The sequence below is a fragment of the Myxine glutinosa genome, chromosome 13 (assembly GCF_964187855.1).
Source record: "Myxine glutinosa chromosome 13, kmMyxGlut1.1, whole genome shotgun sequence".
Lineage (NCBI taxonomy): Eukaryota > Metazoa > Chordata > Myxini > Myxiniformes > Myxinidae > Myxine > Myxine glutinosa.
In genome coordinates this window covers 88,592,311-88,612,548 of record NC_136273.1, presented here as the reverse complement: position 1 = coordinate 88,612,548, position 20,238 = coordinate 88,592,311, and the positions used below count along the sequence as shown (strand labels likewise).

The 20,238-nt window shown below is 42.8% G+C and overlaps 1 protein-coding gene across 1 annotated transcript in view; it reads right to left on the bottom strand.

Annotated features, from left to right (window-relative positions):
* Positions 1–8,376: 8,376 nt before the first annotated feature.
* Positions 8,377–20,238, bottom strand: part of LOC137439101 (syndecan-4) — a 31,281-nt gene continuing 19,419 nt past the window's right edge. The window contains exons 2-5 of the mRNA XM_068134802.2: positions 12,262–12,337; positions 12,049–12,152; positions 11,701–11,920; positions 8,377–10,843 (exon numbers count right to left, since the gene is read on the bottom strand). Coding sequence (XP_067990903.2) covers positions 10,689–10,843; positions 11,701–11,920; positions 12,049–12,152; positions 12,262–12,337 — 555 coding nt within the window. The 3' untranslated portion in view covers positions 8,377–10,688. The remainder of the gene's footprint in view (positions 10,844–11,700; positions 11,921–12,048; positions 12,153–12,261; positions 12,338–20,238) is intronic.

Here is a 20,238-nt window from a genome sequence, read left to right as displayed (position 1 = left end):
TTTCAGATCTGGGACTTGGTAAAGCTCCCTCTCGTTCAGTCTTGTCGAGGTAACTCTACCTGGATCATTCGTCTCAAGCTGTTGTAACTAAGTGTGATGATTTGAACATTGTGGGGGATGAAGCCAACTCATCAGTAGCTTTAACATCCTCGATGGAGGACACAAGCTCAGCTAGAGCAATGTCCTCCATTGTTGATTCCTTTATGTTTTCAGACGTCTATTTATATGCAGAGTAACTCGACAGTTTCTGTGGCAGTGTGCATTGTTTGCATGCATATCACCTGTTGATAATTTGGCTAGCAATCTTCTATCCTAAAGTAGAGCGGTCCACCTTTTGACATTTTTGTCGAAATCAAAAGTTGATGATCGATGCAATCTTCCACCAGTTTCATCATAAAAGAGGTCTGGTGTAGAAGATTCGCTCATATCAACATTTGCTCCTCTGACAACTGATCTAGTTTCCCTCGCCAGAGGAGATGGTATTGCATTTGTCTGTTTGTTTGTTTGTCTATCTGTTTGTCTGTCTGTTTGTCTGTCTGTTTGTCTGTTTTGTTTGTCTAATTGTCTGTTTGTCCACACAGAAGAAATATTATTACGTTTGTGGGGGCAGCTGATGGATTACCATAGTACAGATAGGATCGTATAGGTATAGCATGGACCGTGGGCGAGTAGGAGACATCTCGATGTATTAAGTAGGGAAATTGGAGCTTAATTTGTTTATGTGGCTTCACAGGGTGGGTGGAGTGGTGCTATCTAGACAGGGGTTAAGTTAGTTCTCCCCAGTATGTGGTTGCCTCCTGTGGTTTTTCCCCTACGTTTTTTTTTTACATCTACAAGGCCTGCCATGCAACCACCTCCAACAACAACAACAATAACCGACATAACTGCCGAAAGAAACCAGAACATTCCCGATTGAGCTAAACCCTGCCCTCCCACCGCTGACAGGACTCAAACATTTGCTGATCGACAAATAAATCCTGCTTCCAAACTATCGTAACCGGCAGACCACGCCCCGAGCTTCGTCATTGGTCAAGAGGACATGGGGTGTTTCGAGTGGAACTCGGCGATTGGACGGCGTGATGTCAGAGAGAGGGAAGGTTTCGTGAGCAGGAAGAAGAAGAGTCTCTCTCTGGCTTTTGTCTCTCTCGGTTGGTTTATGTGCTTGGGAAGGAGCTAGTTTTTTCTCTGTGTGCGCTTCTGAAAGGAAAACTGAGAGAAAACGGTTTTGGATAACTTTTATCAAGAGGAAGAAGTGTCTCTGGCGCTCTCTCTCTCTCTCAGTCTTTTGGCCTCTCTCGGTCGCTTTTGTCTCTGGCTTCGGCTGTTTCTGGCTGGTGTGTGCTTGTGAGGAGACTTTTCGGAGCTTTGTGGAACCTTTGCACGTTGGACGAGGGGGTGTTGTTGGACCATGGTCCTTTTCGGGGGAGATGGAGCCGCGTTGCACGTGGCGGTGGAAGGGAAGAAGGGCCGTTTGACTGTTTGCTTCGTGCCTGGGCGTTTTCGACACGGGAATTCGGCGCCATTGTCGGAGCGCTTCCCGCGCGGGTGGCTACACCGGCGGCAACGACCAACAAGCCTCTCGCCACATTTTGGACCAGAGCTGAGTACCGGCCGACTCAACAAAACATTTTATTTTATTTTATCATTCCCTTGTTGTGTATTTGTGTCTTATGGAGACATCTCAAAGTAGAATCTTAGTTTTATTTCACTCTTTATTTCATCAATTTTGTATTGCATTTATTTTCATTAAATTCATTATTGTTACATTTTATTTGTCGTGTGAGTATATTTGTTCGTGGGTCCAATAATAAACCCATTTGGCTTCCGTACAGGTAAGCGCTTTGTTTCCTTCACCCGCGCTCGACGGACCAACCTCCAGATTCGGCCATTCGCCTCAGAAATTAAGGACCGTTTTGGCTTTCCATCACCCAGTGGTCTTAAACACCAGGGCGACGCGACAACATGATTTTCTTTGCATCTGTTGGTCCGATTGACAGGAAATTTTCACCATAGCTGCGCCTCCTCCTGTATATTTTTTAATGATAATTATGACGTCGTATGTCACGTGGTATGGGTGCCGTCTTGGAAAAACTGAAAAACCTTGCACCTCTATATCTCCGAAAGCGCTGCAAATAAAAAATTGCAACATGGCTCATTGTAAAGAACTCTCCATGGGGAATAACATATGTTAATGATGATGCCATAGGTACCTTCATTATGACATCATAATTCGACAAGTACAGAACCTCATCCGATCAAGATGAAATTTCTTGAGCGTCATCTCGGGATAAATTGGTGGAGAAAACAAAATGATGATGACGTCATCGGTCACGTGGTTCAGCCGCCATATTTGTTTTAACACAACAGCCTTAAAAAACACTAAGAACACGTCCTGGTGAGGGTCTGCAATCTCTGATTGCTCTTTCTTGTTTTCACTGTAATTATTACACAACAGTAGTTTGCTCTAATTTGCACTTTTGTGCTCTTTTTACCTCGAGGTTGCTCCTCTTATTAGTCCCCTTCCGGTGTACACCGTAGGGGACTATAGGTTTGCACTCCGTCCCTCCGTCTGTCAGTCTGTCGGTCCGTCAGTCCGTCACGCAAAGAACAGCTTTCCGGACTTTTTTCCTAAACTCTTAATGCTAATGATTTCAAACTTGGTACATGTGTTCGTCATGATGAGTTACAGATCAAGTTCGAACTTCACGACGTTTCGATCATTTTTTGACAAAGTTATGGCACTTTGAACTTTGGGAATTTCCCCAACAGTTTTCCGGACTATAATTTGGAGTGCGGTAAGTCATAATACTGTCTTCTATGACAGTGCTACCCAATGCCGGTAGGGGACATGTATTGCAGCGCAATACTCAGAATGCTTGTTTGAAGTGTAGATGTGCCAAGATGCATTGTGAGAGACTCCAGTGTTTCAGAAATTCCATGAATCTCATCAAGTCGAGTCACATTTATGCTCATGGGAACCCTTCCTATTTCATGAAAGCTTAGTAGGTTTCGGTTTTCCCCCCCAGTTTTGTACCCAGAACAACAGCAAAACTCTTGCTTGCAGTGTATTGTTTTGAAGGATATACGAGACTTTTCATCCGTCCTCTCTTGATACAAAACACCCAGTCTCCCAATGAGTTGGGCATAATTGCGTTGAGCTGGTTGATGTTTGTCATTAAAAGTATGTGATAATTCAGGGTTAATCAGCTCAATTAAGGGGGTTGTTTGTCACGTGTTTCAATCAATGGCATGATGTGGATTTGGGTGGCCCGGCCCGATATGAAAAACAAACTTTTTAAATCACCATCAGAGTCTGGTCCTCACCACACAGGTTTGTGGTGAAGGATAGAACACACGACACACCCATGGAACACATGACACAAAGCACACAGGTTTGTGGAAGCGTGTCATGCTCCGGTTCACCAATCAAAAGCTAGAAGCCGATTGTTTTTTTTAGATCAAAAGGTCAAAGTTCAAGGTTGCATAAAAACATCAATTTTCATCCGATTGACCTGAAATTTTAAGAATTGGCTTATTGGGACACAGAGTTGGTTCACTAATCAAAAGCTAGAAACCAATTGTTTCAAAAGGTCAAAGGTCAGGGTTGCATAAAATCATCAATTTTCATTTTGAATTTTTTTTTTTAGCTGATTTTGTCATGTTTAATAATAATAATAATAATAATAATGAATTTATTGTCATGTATATGCGATACACATATAATGAGAAGTACTTTGATAGTATAACAGTTTGGTATACGGAAGAAGACGTCTGTGTACATAGCGGACGCGGACGGGCTTGGAATTTTCAGATACTTTCTAGTTTTTAAATATGACTTGTCTGGCAAACTCCGTAGGTCGAAATACGTTTGCTCCTTCCGGCACAAATCATTATTCTTGTACAGTTACTAGAAAGCTGATCATATGCTTGGCCTAGCACGTGTACATTTTGTGTGACGTCATGGGATTCATAAATTATCCGAAGTCGGATAAAGAAAAAAGAAACATGTCGTGCATAGTATCTAATCTTGCGAACTAATCTTGCGAAATCCCTGAAAGAGGTCGTTGACCTTTGGCCTATCTTGTTCTCAAAAATATATAATTGGTGGTTGAATTCAGTGACCTGATATGCAAATCCTCTTCAAATGTCAAGTCAATTGGATGAAAATTGAGGATTTTAGATATTCCGCCTGAAGTTGTTGACCTTTGGCCTATGTTGACCTTTTGACCTTTTAACCTCAAAATCAATAGGCTTCTTCCTTATGACCAACTCTATAATTCGGTGAGGTTTTGTAAAGATTGGTTTAAAATTGTGACCTGTAGGTGATTGACATACAAACAGACAGGCATACAAACAGACAGACATACAAAGACAGAATAACGCACACGACCAAGAAATATACTTTTTAAAAACTTCAATTTTCGCAATTAAAAAGACGACGATTTTACAGTATTCGGACTAATCTGTTTATTACGTACGCGAACTTGATGAAATTTGGACGTGTGAGTTTGGATCTTTCATGAGCCTCAACCTTGTAAAGAAAGCAGACGTGGGAAATTAAACAAATGTTTTCCACACACCGAGATAGCTGCTCCCACCCAGTCCCAACGTCTCATCCGAAGTCCAAGACATACCTGCGGGTTAAGGTGTGGGTTGTGACGCAGCGGCGGTGAATGAATGAATCATCGGTTAATTTGTGGCTAAAGTAAGTTATGTCAGTCATACTCGAACGTACGACCCGGAAAGAGTAGGAGAGGAAACTTCCGTCCGTCATTAAGCAATCGCGTTTCAAACCATGAACATGCAAAACTATGACGTCATCGCAGGATAGGGCGTGGTCGAGATGTCTCTCACCTGGAAGGGTCGGAAACAAAGTAATAACATTCTTTCACACAGTCGACGTTATTACAAACTAATTAATATAAAGTTATTATGACGTAAAACCAACGAAAAGGACACGAGTTCATGCAAAATGTTTTTCGCCGATGTTGTCTCTTGACGTCATCCCCCCACCCCCCCCGCCCCCCCACTTTGCATGAATGACGACACAACGCACTATTTCGTCCAAAATCATAAACCGCTCACGACTCATTCATAAATAAATCGCCCTGAAGTTAAACCCGAGTCGGACTATGCTTTCCGAATTGAGCGCGAAGCTGCACCTGTCGTGGGAGAATACGTTACGTCGGTGTGACGTCACCGCGCTATCTGTACGCCACAATCCTTTCCTGCTGTTCGACCTTCAGCCTTAAATTGTTGAATAAACTTTTGGTGACGGTGAAAATCTTTTTGATGACGCATTTCATGCCGGTTACACCCACGGGGAAAGTTTGATACAAACACGTGGGCTGATACCCCGTTGGCCACCGCGTACCCCGAAGTGTGGCCTAGCGGTTAACGGGCCGACGCGAGGAATCAAAATCTACGTATATCGAACAAACAGTTTCGAATGGATCACCTCGTCTCCATCAGACGTTTAAATGGCATCAGATGTGACAATAAATGTGAATTGTTGCTCCCAGCTTGTCGGCTCGATAACAGAAGACGCCATTTGTATTTCTACCACCTCAATCCCGACTCGTTAAAATCACGTGGGGACAACTTGTTAGTCTTATCAATATATTAATTAATTAGAGCATGATGATTAAGCACAAACATATGGCTCATAGTCATATCTTCTATAATTATGAAATAATAAAAGGCAGTGCATGTCGTTGGCTTATCTCTCCAAGTATCCACCATTTTGTGTGTGTGTATGTTTATATGTATGTTTATATGTATGTTTATATATATATATATATTTAATGAATTAATCTTCAATGAATTAATCTTCTTGTATTTGAATTAATCTTCAATGCATTTCTACTTATTCACACACACATACGCATGCATATACTTACGCTAACATTCGGGGTCTGCTTCGCAGGCACGTAAGACATCGGCCATGATAAAGCTCGCAGTGTTAAGTGTGGAAAAGTTCTGAGGAGATTGTGGCTGGCTCAATAGCGCAGTGGGCTGTTGACGCGTTATCAACGGAGGTCCATGGTTCGAGCCCCACATTGAGTCAGAATTTTTTCACACTTAGCCCCTCGCAGGAATTTGATTCCTGTTTCTAAAATAAAAATTATATATGTATTTATATATATACACACATATATATATATATATATATATACACACACAGAGTGGTCCAGAAACCCTGGGCGCATTTATGAAGAATGATGTATCGATATATGTGTGTTGCATGTTTATATGTATATGCGTGTGTGAGTTTATATGTATGTGTATATATATATATATATATATATACACACATAGCAGGTGGTCCAGAAACCCTGGGTACATTTTGAAGAACGATATCTGCAATAAACAACTAAGTTTATTTTTGTTCTTTGGTGCAAAACAAAACATGAAATAACCACCTTTAGAGGCCATTTTTCCCCACAGAGCAGGGGTTAGGCCTTTTTTGAGCACCTTGGTCCCCATTTTTGAAGAAATGTTTTTTTTATGGTCCCTTCCTGCCACCAACCCTGTTTGTCACCTCTTGTGAAGCACAGGGAAGTGAACTGGTACTCAATTTGCCAACCTCGGAAGGTATGACAGGCTGAGTCAACCCTCCTGGTGTTAATTCAGTGATCAACCAGGATTCGAACACAGGATCCTAGGATCACAAGCCAGCACCCTAACCACTAAGCCAACACCAGGCTATGTAAAACAAAACACGATTACTTGTAAATGGATGTGACTGCTTCAACACGCACAGGCATCACGTGATATGCAACAGGGTGAGGTGCATCATGTGATATGGATCGAGGTGAGCTTCGCTCATGTGCTGCACGTGTTTGTCTTTGCATTAGTTCAGTTCATTGTGAATTAGATGCCCTAAAATGACGGAGGATATCGTGAGACAGAAAATTTGGGCTGTACGCTTGTATTCTGTATCTGGAAATCCGGCTGACGTTCTCAGACAACTTGTCAAATAATGTGGCACTGACGCAATTGAGAGAAGAACCATCGGCAGAATAAACAAGCAGTTTGATGAAACCGGCAGCATTCTTCCAAAACAGTCACCAGGTACGCCTCGTACTGTTCGAACTGAGGAAAGCAGAGCGGTCATTCAACAACAACTCGACACTAACACACCATTATCAACTCGTCATTTATAAAAACGTCACCAACATAAGCCAATCATCGATTCAAAGAATACTAAAAGACCTTCATGCTAAACCATACATACCCAGATTAATTCACCAACTATCTGAGGATGATTTTGACAGGCACGTTGAGTCATGTGAGACATTGCTTGGGTTAATGGATATGGACAATGATTTGCAGAAAAGGATCTTGTGGTCAGATGAATCCAAGTTTACGTTATCTGTTTCTGTGAATCATCATAACAGCATGATATGGGCAGTAGACAACCCACGATTTACTGTTGAACACAACGTCCAGTATCAAGCTGGTGTGTCCGTCTGGGCAGGCATTTCTTCTGGAGGCATTGTTGGACCAATATTTTTCGAAGAAAATGTGAATGCTGCAAATTACCTTCTAATGTTGGAGCAGCATGTATTTCTTCCCTTCCCACGCCTTTTCCTAAAGCACTTCCCCACACCCACCAAGGAAAATTTATATTTAATATTATAGTATGATAATATCACACACTCACTAATCAAGGATAATTCAATATTACCTTTCACATAATTGCAAAGGCTCAGGCACTATAAAGCCATTTTTTTAAAATACAAAGAAAGATCAAAAAAATGTTCTTTTTTCAAAATTTACCTTTTTTTTTGGCCTAAACCACTCGCCGGAACTCACTCATTGACCTCTCAAAGTTTGACGAAGATCCGTTCAGCCGTCTCAGCCGGCACTCATAGGATAGAAGATAATTAATAATGTTACTTGGTTCTGATTGCACAATGCAATGTCCTTGAAATTTTAAAACACACCTTTTTTGTTCTAGTCCTAGTTGCACCCCAACATATAATTTATGTTTCCCATTGGTATTGTCTGGAAACTCCCAAAAAGGGCGTTCTCCCTTCAGATAGAGCCACAGAACCTTTGTCTGGATCACTCAATCACAGTGGCCTGTGTAGTCTTATTCAAGATGGCAAACTGGTGCAAGGAAGAAACACAGTGAGATTTGCATTCCCTTTAAAGAACCGTTTCACCATTAACTATCATGGCATGAGGTCGAAGACCCAGAGTCGACGGGTCTATACCTCCAAACAAAACCATCCCAAAACCTTGCATCTCAATCCGTCAATTAAACGGACAAACCTTGTACTACGTCACCAACAGTACTGCATGACGTCATCAGTACAATAATCTCAAGAGCACATTAATTCGATAGAAAACAAAACAAAAGTCAATGAAAGCAGTTAAAGAGACAAAGCTTTATTGTAAATTGGAACAAAAAACGTGGCAAAACAGCTTCAAACATTCCGGAAAAGTTTTGTTTGGCAGAATTGCTTCGAGTCAAGAGAGGAGAGTGCTGAGACCACGTGATTTAGAAAGGGCTTGGCCAAAGCAACATTAGTAAAATACAAAAATTTGCTCTCAAAACCTTTTCTTTTGTCTCTCTACTGAATATATCTCGACACGATGTGTTCGATAACCCAAAAATATTGGTCAGAGAAAAAAAAAACCATTTCAGAAATGGCAGCTATTGGTAATAAAATGTACAAGCGGAATGATACAAATTACAGCACATGATTGAAACAGCGATAGGTCATTTGATAAATCATGACATTTTGATGAAGACAGTAACTAAGTATAATAAACATTTACAAAGAGGAAATGAATATATAACTCTATAATGTTAACATATATTTTAAAAAAACAAGAGCAATTATAATTTATCCAGCTGCAGGTGCATTTATGAGATGAGGTGGAATTCTTATTCTCAAAAAAAGGAAGTGTGTACAGATTCTTCAAAACCCAAAGAATCATCGTATAAAAGGAAACAGCAGAACGAGCCGGGCTTTGTCAACCCTGCCCCAAGATATGCACCTATTTGGCATAAAATTCGCTCGAACAATTAATTAATTCACCAGTACAACTGTTGCAAAAAAAAAAAAAAATCAATCTGAACGAAATCGATACGTTAATCTCATATCAGAATATACCACATCGCGCCATAAATTGCATAACCTTCCCCCGATAACGGATAAAACGAAACGGACCATAAAAAGGTGAACAGCAGCAATGGAAGAAGAATAAGAAGAAAGTGAAAAAAACAACAAACAACTTTTTAATCTGCTTATTGTTTGTTGGATAATCAGAAAAAGCAGAGCAGCATCCCCAAAACCTGCAATCAGAAACCGATGAGGATTTCATACCGTACCCTGGCATGGGAGGATGCCAACTCGGATGACGTCAAAACCTCTTTCCCTTTGCCACCCATTCATGATACCCACAACCTATAATCCAGGCACAGATCCAGGAAATGAAATGTGAGAGGACAGCAGGGAATTTGTGGGGGTAGTACGAATACATTCCGCTATTAAAAGCACCATTTTCCCAAAAGTCCCACCCAAAACCCCATATTACATTTACTTATAGTAAACAAAAAGTACCTCTACGTCACACGAAAAGACTCGTCTTTTTTATGACAAAACAAAAAGTTTGGTCCAGAAATAAAGAATAAGCGGTATTTTAAAAGCTTTTTCTTTCCATACAGTGAAGAAGCCGACAAGGTGAAGTCCGCGAAGTTCCGAATCTCAGTTACTGAAATCTTCACCGTTCACGCTTGGAAAATACCCACCAAGGAGTTAAAAATTTATGACGAGTATCACTCAATATGCAGTACCAGAATAATAATGGCTAAGTTAAGCAGAATAATTTATTTAGTTTGAATATATATATATATATATATATATATATATATATATATATATAGAGGGCACGACAAATTGAGTCGTTGTGAACGAGGTCCTTGTTATAGCAAAGAAGTTCTGGATTAGGAGTTGTGGATTCGTCGACTGCACGTTGAAAAAGAAGTGGAGGTTTAAATAAAATAAAACAAAACCCATGAAGGAGATAACTCACATGGCGCCCTTCATGTTTAAAAGTGAAAACCACCACGTAGACTTGTTTTATACGGAACGGTTAATAAACACACCCGGGTATCTCGATTCCGTTTGTCACGCGTTGTGTTTGCCAAATCTACAGATTGGGGGTTCTTTGCAAACCAAGGAGGGAAGCGCAAGAATCTGTTCGTATTGGGTTAATTTCTCTTTGAATTCATCAGGATTTCAAATCTTAAGCTGCATATCAAATACGATGTCGAATTTGCAAAGAAAGCCTCCGTTAGTAATTAAACGTTCTGCTTTATTACCGTTACCAGGATGATGTTCATTTGAATTTGCTGTAGGTTGTCATTTTGTTTTGAACAATGCACATGCAGAGATCGGTGACTTTGTCGAGAAAGTGGGAGGTAGGCAGGGGTAGGGGGCTAATGCTGTGTCCTTACAAAAATGAGTGAAAAGGGGGGAAGGGGAGCGGGGTTTAACCCCATTAGTCCTAATGGTGGATCTGTGCCTGGCTATCACAACCATCGCTTAAAAGGCAAAACTATCATTATCTTTGATCCTCTTATAACCTTAACATTTCATCTTTTACAGAACTTTCCCCCAACTCCTCTCCACCCAACGATCCCAAGTGCCTAGTTCTGCTTGGTTCCGCGCTCACGCGTATATCTCGGTGTTCGCTCGCTGGTAGGCCGGCTCGGCGTTCTTCCCAACGATGCAGTTTCCTTCCTCCTTCTTTCGCATTCGCAGTACGAGGAAGGCGATTAGAGCAATGGCCATCAATAGGCCCACCACGCCGCCGGCTATGATGGCTGCGGAAAAGAACAGGAAGGTTAGGGTCAGAGGGCACGACTTCATCTTCAGGGGAGTTTCTTATCATGGGCTCAGACCAAGAACGGCACAAGCTAACATGATGGAGTAAACGACACGTGACACGGTGGGTTAACCTGGCAGCGCAGCCAATTACTGGATTGCAAACGTCAAAGGAGATAGTTTCACCATTTGACTTTTCACACATTTCATTACTTCTTTCCATCTCGGTTAACAGACAGTGTTCAATGTGTAAATACCTGGGACACCTTTAAGAGTACAAAGGTTTAAACTTATCTTCCACCACCATCTCTTGTCTTCCCCCATCCAAAACCTTGATCTTTTCTACCCCCACTAATTTCAGCCCAGATCCACGTTTTTGAAATACCAACTTCTTTCCTGGAAGTCCTTGCAGTGTCCATGTGTTTTATACTTCCCCCACCCCCCTTCCCAAGCCTCCTCCCCCCAAGCCCTCTACCTCCCACAGATCTCCCGATGTCCCTGCTCTCAAATGTTGTGTTTGTGTCCTTCCCCCTCTCTCCCCATCTTGTCTACCGCTCCCCTTATGTTTTATGTGTTGGTTTGACTTTTTGTGATAAATTTTCGCTCTTTCACGAGCCTCGATCTTGTATACAAAATAAATAAATAATTGATCTACTACAGAGAAGAGTTCACCAACAGGTGGTGGCATTAGACATCCATGCACATCGAATCGTGAATTATATTGAGAGTTCGTTTAGGTCTGAAGAACAGGTAAAGGTGAAGAAACAAATGGCGTTTTACGGGGGAACTTGAACATGTGAAATGGGGCCAAGGAAGGAGAGACAAAGCAGAAAGCGATGACGTACGAACTACTAACCTGCGAGAACTTCAGTGCGCTGCAGAGAACTCCCCTGTGCAGAACTTTGGACTTTGGCAGCTATCGCATTCTCCATGTTCTTGTCCACCGGGTTAGCAGCATTCGGTGCGATCTCGTTCTTTTTCACAAAATCTTCATCATTCCAGCCCATTCCAGGTGAGGGTTTTCTGTCCGGGCCGCTTCCATCGGGCAAGCGATTGTCCACTTGGATATCGTCTTCCTGCAAGTGATGTTTGGTGTGAGTCCAAGGCCACATCGACAATAAAAGCAGTTTCTCTCACCTCTCATCGACAAAGTGAGCAAGGCTTTTGGACAATTCTCATGTACAAAACTTTGCAAGTACCTCACCTCAACACGATCATCACCAACTTCATCACTCAAATCGTCATCAGAATCATTTTCCGAATCATTATCCGGAAGGTATTCATCGTCGGAGTCAAACCCCGGATATCCTGAAAATAGAAATGCATTAAAAAATAAAGTTGACTGGGAAATGGTCCGAATTCAAAATCCGCAGACAGGGCGACAGGAAATGTAGGGAAAAGCGGAAAAGCAGCTGACCTGAACCGGAGCCATCTTCATCGTCAATGAGGCCAACATCACCGCTTCCCGAGCCCTCACCCAGATCGGTTTGGAACTGAAAAGGGATCACGTGGGTTAGCATGCGAGTGGCGTTTCAAGTCATCCAGAAACTAAAAATCATATCGCAACATTTCAGTAAAAGTTCCTTTTAATTCTGTACCTTGTTCAAACACAAAAACAAATTCTCACCAAATAAACAGAGTAACTATGCAGAGACCACAAAAAAAATCCCACGTCTGACATAAATTTGTTCATCAAGTCCAAATTTCCCTGTCCTCCATGTGCAAACATCTCAATCGGTCAGCCATGGCTGGCTTTCGTAGCCGAAGATTTCCGTTCACATGCGACGTGGGAACAACCTGCGAATGTGGACTTGTTCACATAATTATAGTGTCGGAGGTGCTGCACAAACAAAAACCCAACAAATATGCTCCGATAGAGCAAGCAGTGTCACCTTGTGACAAGCGATTACCTGAAGACCAGACAACCTGCTACCTGTAATTTTAGACAGGAATTTTCAACCTGTTAATAGTGCCGCCAATAACTCGCCTCGTCATCATCATGTACTGTGTCATACGCAGAGCAATGGTGTTGCTGAAGCAATTAGGCCTATTAGGCTACAATCCTGGACAGGTTACAACTCCAACTCAGGAACTTAGAGTTGGGTCTTCAACATCCACCAACCTGGCAAGACGGGACACCCGGTTTAACGTCCGCACACCTTGATTAATGACCCTGCCTGTGAAACACCGGGTTTATTGCTCCGTCTGGATTCCAACCCAATCTAGGCGAATACACCTACATGTAGGCCATCCCGCAAGCTCCACAGCCCCAACATTCCTCAATGAGCTGTGATCACTGGAGAAAAGAACCAATCGTATTTATTACCAATAAACAAGTCAAAATAGAAGACATTTTGAAAGTGGGAGTAAAGTGAAAAATACTGCACTGGCATAGAAAAACATGGAAGTTAGAGGTTGAGCTCAAACAAGAAAATGAGACAAGGGAACACTTTTGTTTTTCTAAAGAAAAAAATAAATAAGGAACCACAAAGAGGAAAAGGAATGCTTGAGGGGAAAAAACAACAAAAAAAACAACATCTTTTTCCTACCGCTGCAGGTGAAAAAACATTAAACTAAGCAATCCTGTTTCCCTTATTTTATATTTCTTTTTTTTTCCCCAACATCTGTACCAAGTTGCACCTGTACCATCTGTACCAAGTATGCATTGCTCGAACCCCAAAGGAATAATCCCACAAATCTATCAGAGGGTGGTTGCGATTTGGGAGGTCCGTACGTGTCCGTCTGAACATCCGTTGCCAATTAGACCTTACCCTCAACTCCAGGGTCATGCTCACCTGCAAATACTGCAAAAGCACGACACAATGTAATTTTTAATGGCTCTGGCTTTCCCACCATTCAACATGAAGGTTTCTTCTTCTTCTTCTTCTTCTTCTTCTTTCCCCGAAACGATTTTAGAGCTCATGGTGTCCTTTACCACTCCTTCGGACATGCGTTTTGATTATTTGGGCCTCGCAAAGCGACGCTCCCCTCCAAATCCCAGAGAAAGCCAAGCCAAGGAATGCAAGAGCGCTGGTCTAGTCGGAGCCAAAATTGCTGCAGCCATGCGGACTGCTCGAACGTTTCCAAAAGAGACAAACAGGCTTTTACAACACCAATCCAGCACAAAGCGAGGTAGAGAGCAAAAGTCATGGTTGTGTTGTGTGGAAAAAAAATAAAAATTAACGAGTCCCCACCACAATCGAGCAGAAGCAAAACCTAAGGTAATCTACATTACATTCTGCATTCCTCTCCTGTCCATCTTCCCCATGACTACACCATGGTATTTCTACATACAGTGGTGGGTGAGAAGAGACAAGCAACATGTATCCCAGCATGACAAGCAGATCGTCTCCGTACGAGGGGAGGCTAAACGTCGGACAAACCTTCGGCAACAAACACAATGATGGATGCTTTGCCTGTCACCTGGAGGTGACACCTTTGAGAAGCCAAACTCTTGAACAAAGAAACAACAAAGGGCGATGACAAAAAGCGACATGTCGATCCTCAACTCGTCAAGCACGGGAACATCGAGTCTGCAAATGCGACAAAAAGACGAATCGATTGTTTTGGTCGATTGGCGAATCGATCTGTTAATGCAAATGGGATTCGCAAATGGCGCGTCAAACTTGTGCTTTCTAATACTATAGCGCCAACCTTAACTTGCCACCAAAAGCCTAGAATGTTCTTGTGGTCATCAAGTTCAAACAGTCAGGCTACACGTAGTGCAAGATTGTCAGAGGAGGTTCATTGGGTCTTTTTCAGAACTACATGAAGCCACTGACTGTAATCAGGTGGCTCTCAGCACTCCAACTGCAGTTATAGGGTCCACATGATCACATGAAGGTTGAAGACCTCGAGCTCGTCGGTGCTTTTCATCTTTTTCTTGCTCTCCGCGAACAAATGACGCTCAACGGAGATGACGGTTGGAACCCGGAGACTCCTGAATCTTTGACTCCCATTTTACTGCGACTTCAGATAAGAGACTTCTTGGAACGGTTGCGTCGTATTGTGGTTGCGTCGACGTATCAAATTTTGGGAACCAAAGCGAAGGGCGAATTGCAAGCCATCCCAAATAAACGGCTCGTATATTTGAATGACAATCCACGCAGGTATTGTTCGGCAGAGCTATAGTTAAAACCTATTTTCAAACAGGTGGTGCCTGCAGTTGATCAATTCGACCACGGTGGTCGAAAACCCAGCCACAATTGCGCACATAAATATGTGACAATTCTCCAAATTTGTACTGATGTTCCAGGTTCAGTACCTACCCTCTCTCTCTCTCTCTCTCTCTCTCGACTGACAAGACACCTGCAAGTATTCCGCGTAGGTTAGAGGATCATGGAAAGAAACGTCGTACATGGCGAAGACCACAACATAATACGGTCGAGACGCGTAACCATGGCGGAATAATGTGCGAAACCTTGGTGCGAGCACGCCAGAGGAGACAGCGGCCGCAGTGAGTGCGCCTTTGGTGAAGTTCTTCAAGCGAGTGTGAGACATTCTGCTCGTGCAGGCTGCTACTTCAGAACTCAAAGGCCTGGTCTGTTACTGCGAACAAAGACAAGCCTTTATGGTAAGCACTGCGACGCACAGGTTGCCTGGCAAGTACAAAATGGGGTGCCCCGAGGGGATTAAAAATAAAGCAGGTGCCAAAGAGACTATGAGCAGGTTACAGTATGGTGGTGCAGTCAATGTTACGTGCAGGGATGAAGAACATCTAAAAAAAAATCTAGATCACAAGACTCAATTGTAAAAAAAATGTAATGAACCGAATCTTACTATAATTCACCAAATGCCCGTCCGTCCATCCGTCCGTTCGTTCGAAGGTACTGCAAAAACGGCTGAACCGATCGCAACGATATTTTGGGTGGGTAATCCTGGGACCCCCTGGAGTAAAATAGGCTATATTGGTTTTCCTTTTTTTTTCTTTCCAATTTTCCAGTTTTTCCAAACACGATGAAATAATATTTACCGATATGAACAATGATGTGGCTTTTATTGAAATTCTACAAATACTGTTTGGATTTTGATGACTTGCGTGTGATGTGTGCGGAGTAAAGATAACAACAAAGGTTTGTGTATCATAATGTTTGCCCATTCTAGTACTCACCGGTGCCGGTGAACACTGCGATTCCTATTCGAGGCCCGTCAGACCAAAGAAAGCCTGCAAAAGATCTTCGTTCGTTTTAGCACGAGGTGTGGCGGTTCTCCGCTCCACCTTGCTCGCCATGCCACCGGACGGATACGCCAAATAAGGTGCCTGCACATTAACTGGATTTCATGGAACAAGCGGTTGTTAAAGAAAGGCTAAAAAAATAACCCCAAAAACAAACAAAACACCCACAATATGCCGGGAGTGGGCAGGTGTAAACGGGCCCCTTCTCCCTGTCGACAAGAGCAGGCCAGTCCCTTTGCTTTTTTTTCTTTGCATTTTCTTTTAAGGCAGATGTTTGACATTCCTTTCCTGGAGAAGGGGGGTGGGGGAAAAAAATCCATGGGTTTATGGAAACAGAGGCAGCTGCTACCACGGCCACTACCTCACCGCTCAAGCCCCCTTTTCTGTGCCACGTTTCAACTAGAAAATCCATCACGGTGCCAGGTATAACACCGGCGTGCGCACCCTGTAGACACAACATCAACGCAGCGTTGGCTGCATGACCCATTTGACGTTTTTAACTTATTTTTTTTTCTTTTCTTCCCTTGCAGTAAACACCAGCGTTTGGATTATCTTTCTTCCCTCCCTCACAATCACTTCCCGAACGGATCGTCATTTCTTTATCTCTCTGGTTCCACTCTGTTTTTGCTCTGATGGCCAACATTTTGACACACACGATGCGAAGTACTACGGAAGAAAACGGCGCTTCAATCAACACGAACAGACAGGTGTCAACGCCAGTTCCACCAGGAACCCCCAGTGGAGCACGTCATGGTATTGGACCAATAACAGCTGTACAGAGTGTAATGAAACACGTATGTTGCTGTTGTACAAGGAAACACTAACAAGTTAGACGCGTGGGTTGCTTATTTGGCCTTTGCTTTATGCACATCCGGAAATTCAATTGACATCTATGATACAAACCCAATCCTTAGCATTTACCTGTTTTCATTGTGGAGGTGGGAGAGCGGGGGTAGAAGGAGGAAGGGGATTGGTCCTGTGTGGAAACAACGTGGCATGCATTTGCTCGAGGGAGAATGGGGGGGAAAGAAGTTCCTATATTTGGTAACAAGCCACACCTGAGTTCCTGATGGTACACGGAAAAGGTCTCGGCCAATCGGTCACAATTTTTTGGGGCTACGTCAACGTCAAAGGGACAAAACCACAAATGATATGAAAGCTTACTGCAGTTGCTGCGAGCGAGTACACCACAAAGATGAGATAAAGACTCAGTCGCTCAATTGGTAGAGCGTCTGTTCCGAGTCCGCGAAGTCGGGGTTTCAAACCCGTGGCGAGTCATACCAAAGACTCGACAAAAAATGGTACATACCGCTTCCTTGCTCGACACTCGGCATTTAAAAACTATAGAGCACGGGCAAGTAACCACAGGTCGGCAATCATAGGGCAGGCCTGGTGGGCCTCACGGCCTTTTCCTGCATTGAAGCTCCTTGGAATGGAACTCGTATTTAAAGCATGGATGAATGCAGCTCTTTCTGCTTTTCTTCCATGTTGAGGGGTTTGGGGATATTAGGTGACCTCATATCCCCCAACCTTCTCAACATCATCAAAGTTTGGAGCGCTCACTTTGATCTCCTTCCTTTCAGGCTTTTGACCCCTTGCCAAGGCCTAAAGTGTTTAGCAACCGGTCAAAATGTCAAAACGAGTGTCACCACGTAACAAAAGCAATGAAAACAATGAGGCTTTTTCTGTTTTCTCCCGTAGGCCGTATCGATAGATATTTAAGGCAATCTTCTTTACCCAGCATGCACCACCGACCGCCCGATAACAAAGCTGGAGCTTAAAAAAGGTAAAAAAGCACCTGCATGAATCAGAGAATGGAGGTAGTATGGTCTTCAAAGCCGGCACCAGTCAAAGACATCAGAAGCACTTAGATTGGAGATGTTTTGCAAGCAATTTGTCATGGAGATTTCAAAAAAGAATAATAAAAAAACCACCCCAGAGCTGTTATTCTATTATTTTTTTCTTCCAAGATCCCACATCGACGACAGGCCGCAGCCGGCATGCAGGCGAGGATCCAATTCGACAACAGTCCTTACAAATGTGGTGCGGGCATGTCAGGCTTCACTACGGGTATTCAATCCAAATCAAGCAAGGATTTTCGAGGTAGATATGGGCCCAAGACCTGACCATTACAAGTATCCAAATACCATTCTCCATGAGCCAATCCAAGATTGACACGGTCATTGCAACAGCATCACAATGTCAAAAGTAAATAAGACGCGTGGTTCAAACAACCTTGAACGGGTTCGCTATTTACAGCTCTGACATGTCCCAGATTGTGTCCTTTGTCCCAAAGGCAGTTACAAGTGTTGTAAGAGCAAGGGGTATCTGCAAGGCCCAGTGCAAAAAAGATAAAACTTGTTCTTTACTACAAAGCTCGAAACTAAACATTAAAAGTCTCTGCTGTTCTATTAATGAATCCGGATCAAGTTAAGGAGGTTATGGGAAGGCCAAACGGATATGAGCCACAGAATTGGTGTATTGGAATGAGGCTGCAAGTCTGCACAGAGCGTTCAGATGTTGTGGCATATTGTGGTGCTCGTAGGTATGTATTGTCAGTTAATCTCCTGCCTGAGATATCAAAACTTCAGCACTGCAAGGATGAGGTATCAAAACCTCAGCACTGCAAGGATGAGGTATCAAAACCTCAGCACTGCAAGGATGAGGTATCAAAACTTCAGCACTACAAGGATGAGGTATCAAAACGTAAGTACTGCAAGGATGAGGTATCAAAACCTCAGCACTGCAAGGATGAGGTATCAAAACTTCAGTACTAAAAGGATGAGGTATCAAAACCTCAGTACTGCAAGGATGAGGTATCAAAACCTCAGTACTGCAAGGATGAGGTATCAAAACTTCAGTACTGCAAGGATGAGGTATCAAAACCTCAGCACTGCAAGGATGAGGTATCAAAACTTCAGTACTGCAAGGATGAGGTATCAAAACCTCAGCACTGCAAGGATGAGGTATCAAAACTTCAGTACTACAAGGATGAGGTATCAAAACCTCAGCACTGCAAGGATGAGGTATCAAAACCTCAGCACTGCAAGGATGAGGTATCAAAACCTCAGTACTGCAAGGATGAGGTATCAAAGCCTCAGTACTGTAAGGATGAGGTATCAAAACTTCAGTACTACAAGGATGAGGTATCAAAACCTCAGCACTGCAAGGATGAGGTATCAAAACCTCAGCACTGCAAGGATGAGGTATCAAAACCTCAGTACTGCAAGGATGAGGTATCAAAACCTCAGCACTGCAAGGGTGAGGTATCAAAACGTCAGTACTACAAGGATGAGGTATCAAAACGTCAGTACTGCAAGGATGAGGTATCAAAACTTCAGTACTACAAGGATGAGGTATCAAAACCTCAGCACTGCAAGGATGAGGTATCAAAACGTAAGTACTGCAAGGATGAGGTATCAAAACGTAAGTACTGCAAGGATGAGGTATCAAAACCTCAGCACTACAAGGATGAGGTATCAAAACTTCAGTACTACAAGGATGAGGTATCAAAACCTCAGCACTGCAAGGATGAGGTATCAAAACCTCAGCACTGCAAGGATGAGGTATCAAAACCTCAGTACTGCAAGGATGAGGTATCAAAACCTCAGCACTGCAAGGGTGAGGTATCAAAACGTCAGTACTACAAGGATGAGGTATCAAAACGTCAGTACTGCAAGGATGAGGTATCAAAACTTCAGTACTACAAGGATGAGGTATCAAAACCTCAGCACTGCAAGGATGAGGTATCAAAACGTAAGTACTGCAAGGATGAGGTATCAAAACCTCAGCACAAGGATGAGGTATCAAAACTTCAGTACTGCAAGGATGAGGTATCAAAACCTCAGTACTGCAAGGATGAGGTATCAAAACTTCAGTACTACAAGGATGAGGTATCAAAACCTCAGCACTGCAAGGATGAGGTATCAAAACCTCAGCACTGCAAGGATGAGGTATCAAAACCTCAGTACTGCAAGGATGAGGTATCAAAGCCTCAGTACTGTAAGGATGAGGTATCAAAACCTCAGCACTGCAAGGATGAGGTATCAAAACCTCAGCACTGCAAGGATGAGGTATCAAAACTTCAGTACTATAAGGATGAGGTATCAAAACTTCAGTACTACAAGGATGAGGTATCAAAACCTCAGTACTGCAAGGATGAGGTATCAAAACTTCAGTACTGCAAGGATGAGGTATCAAAACTTCAGTACTGCAAGG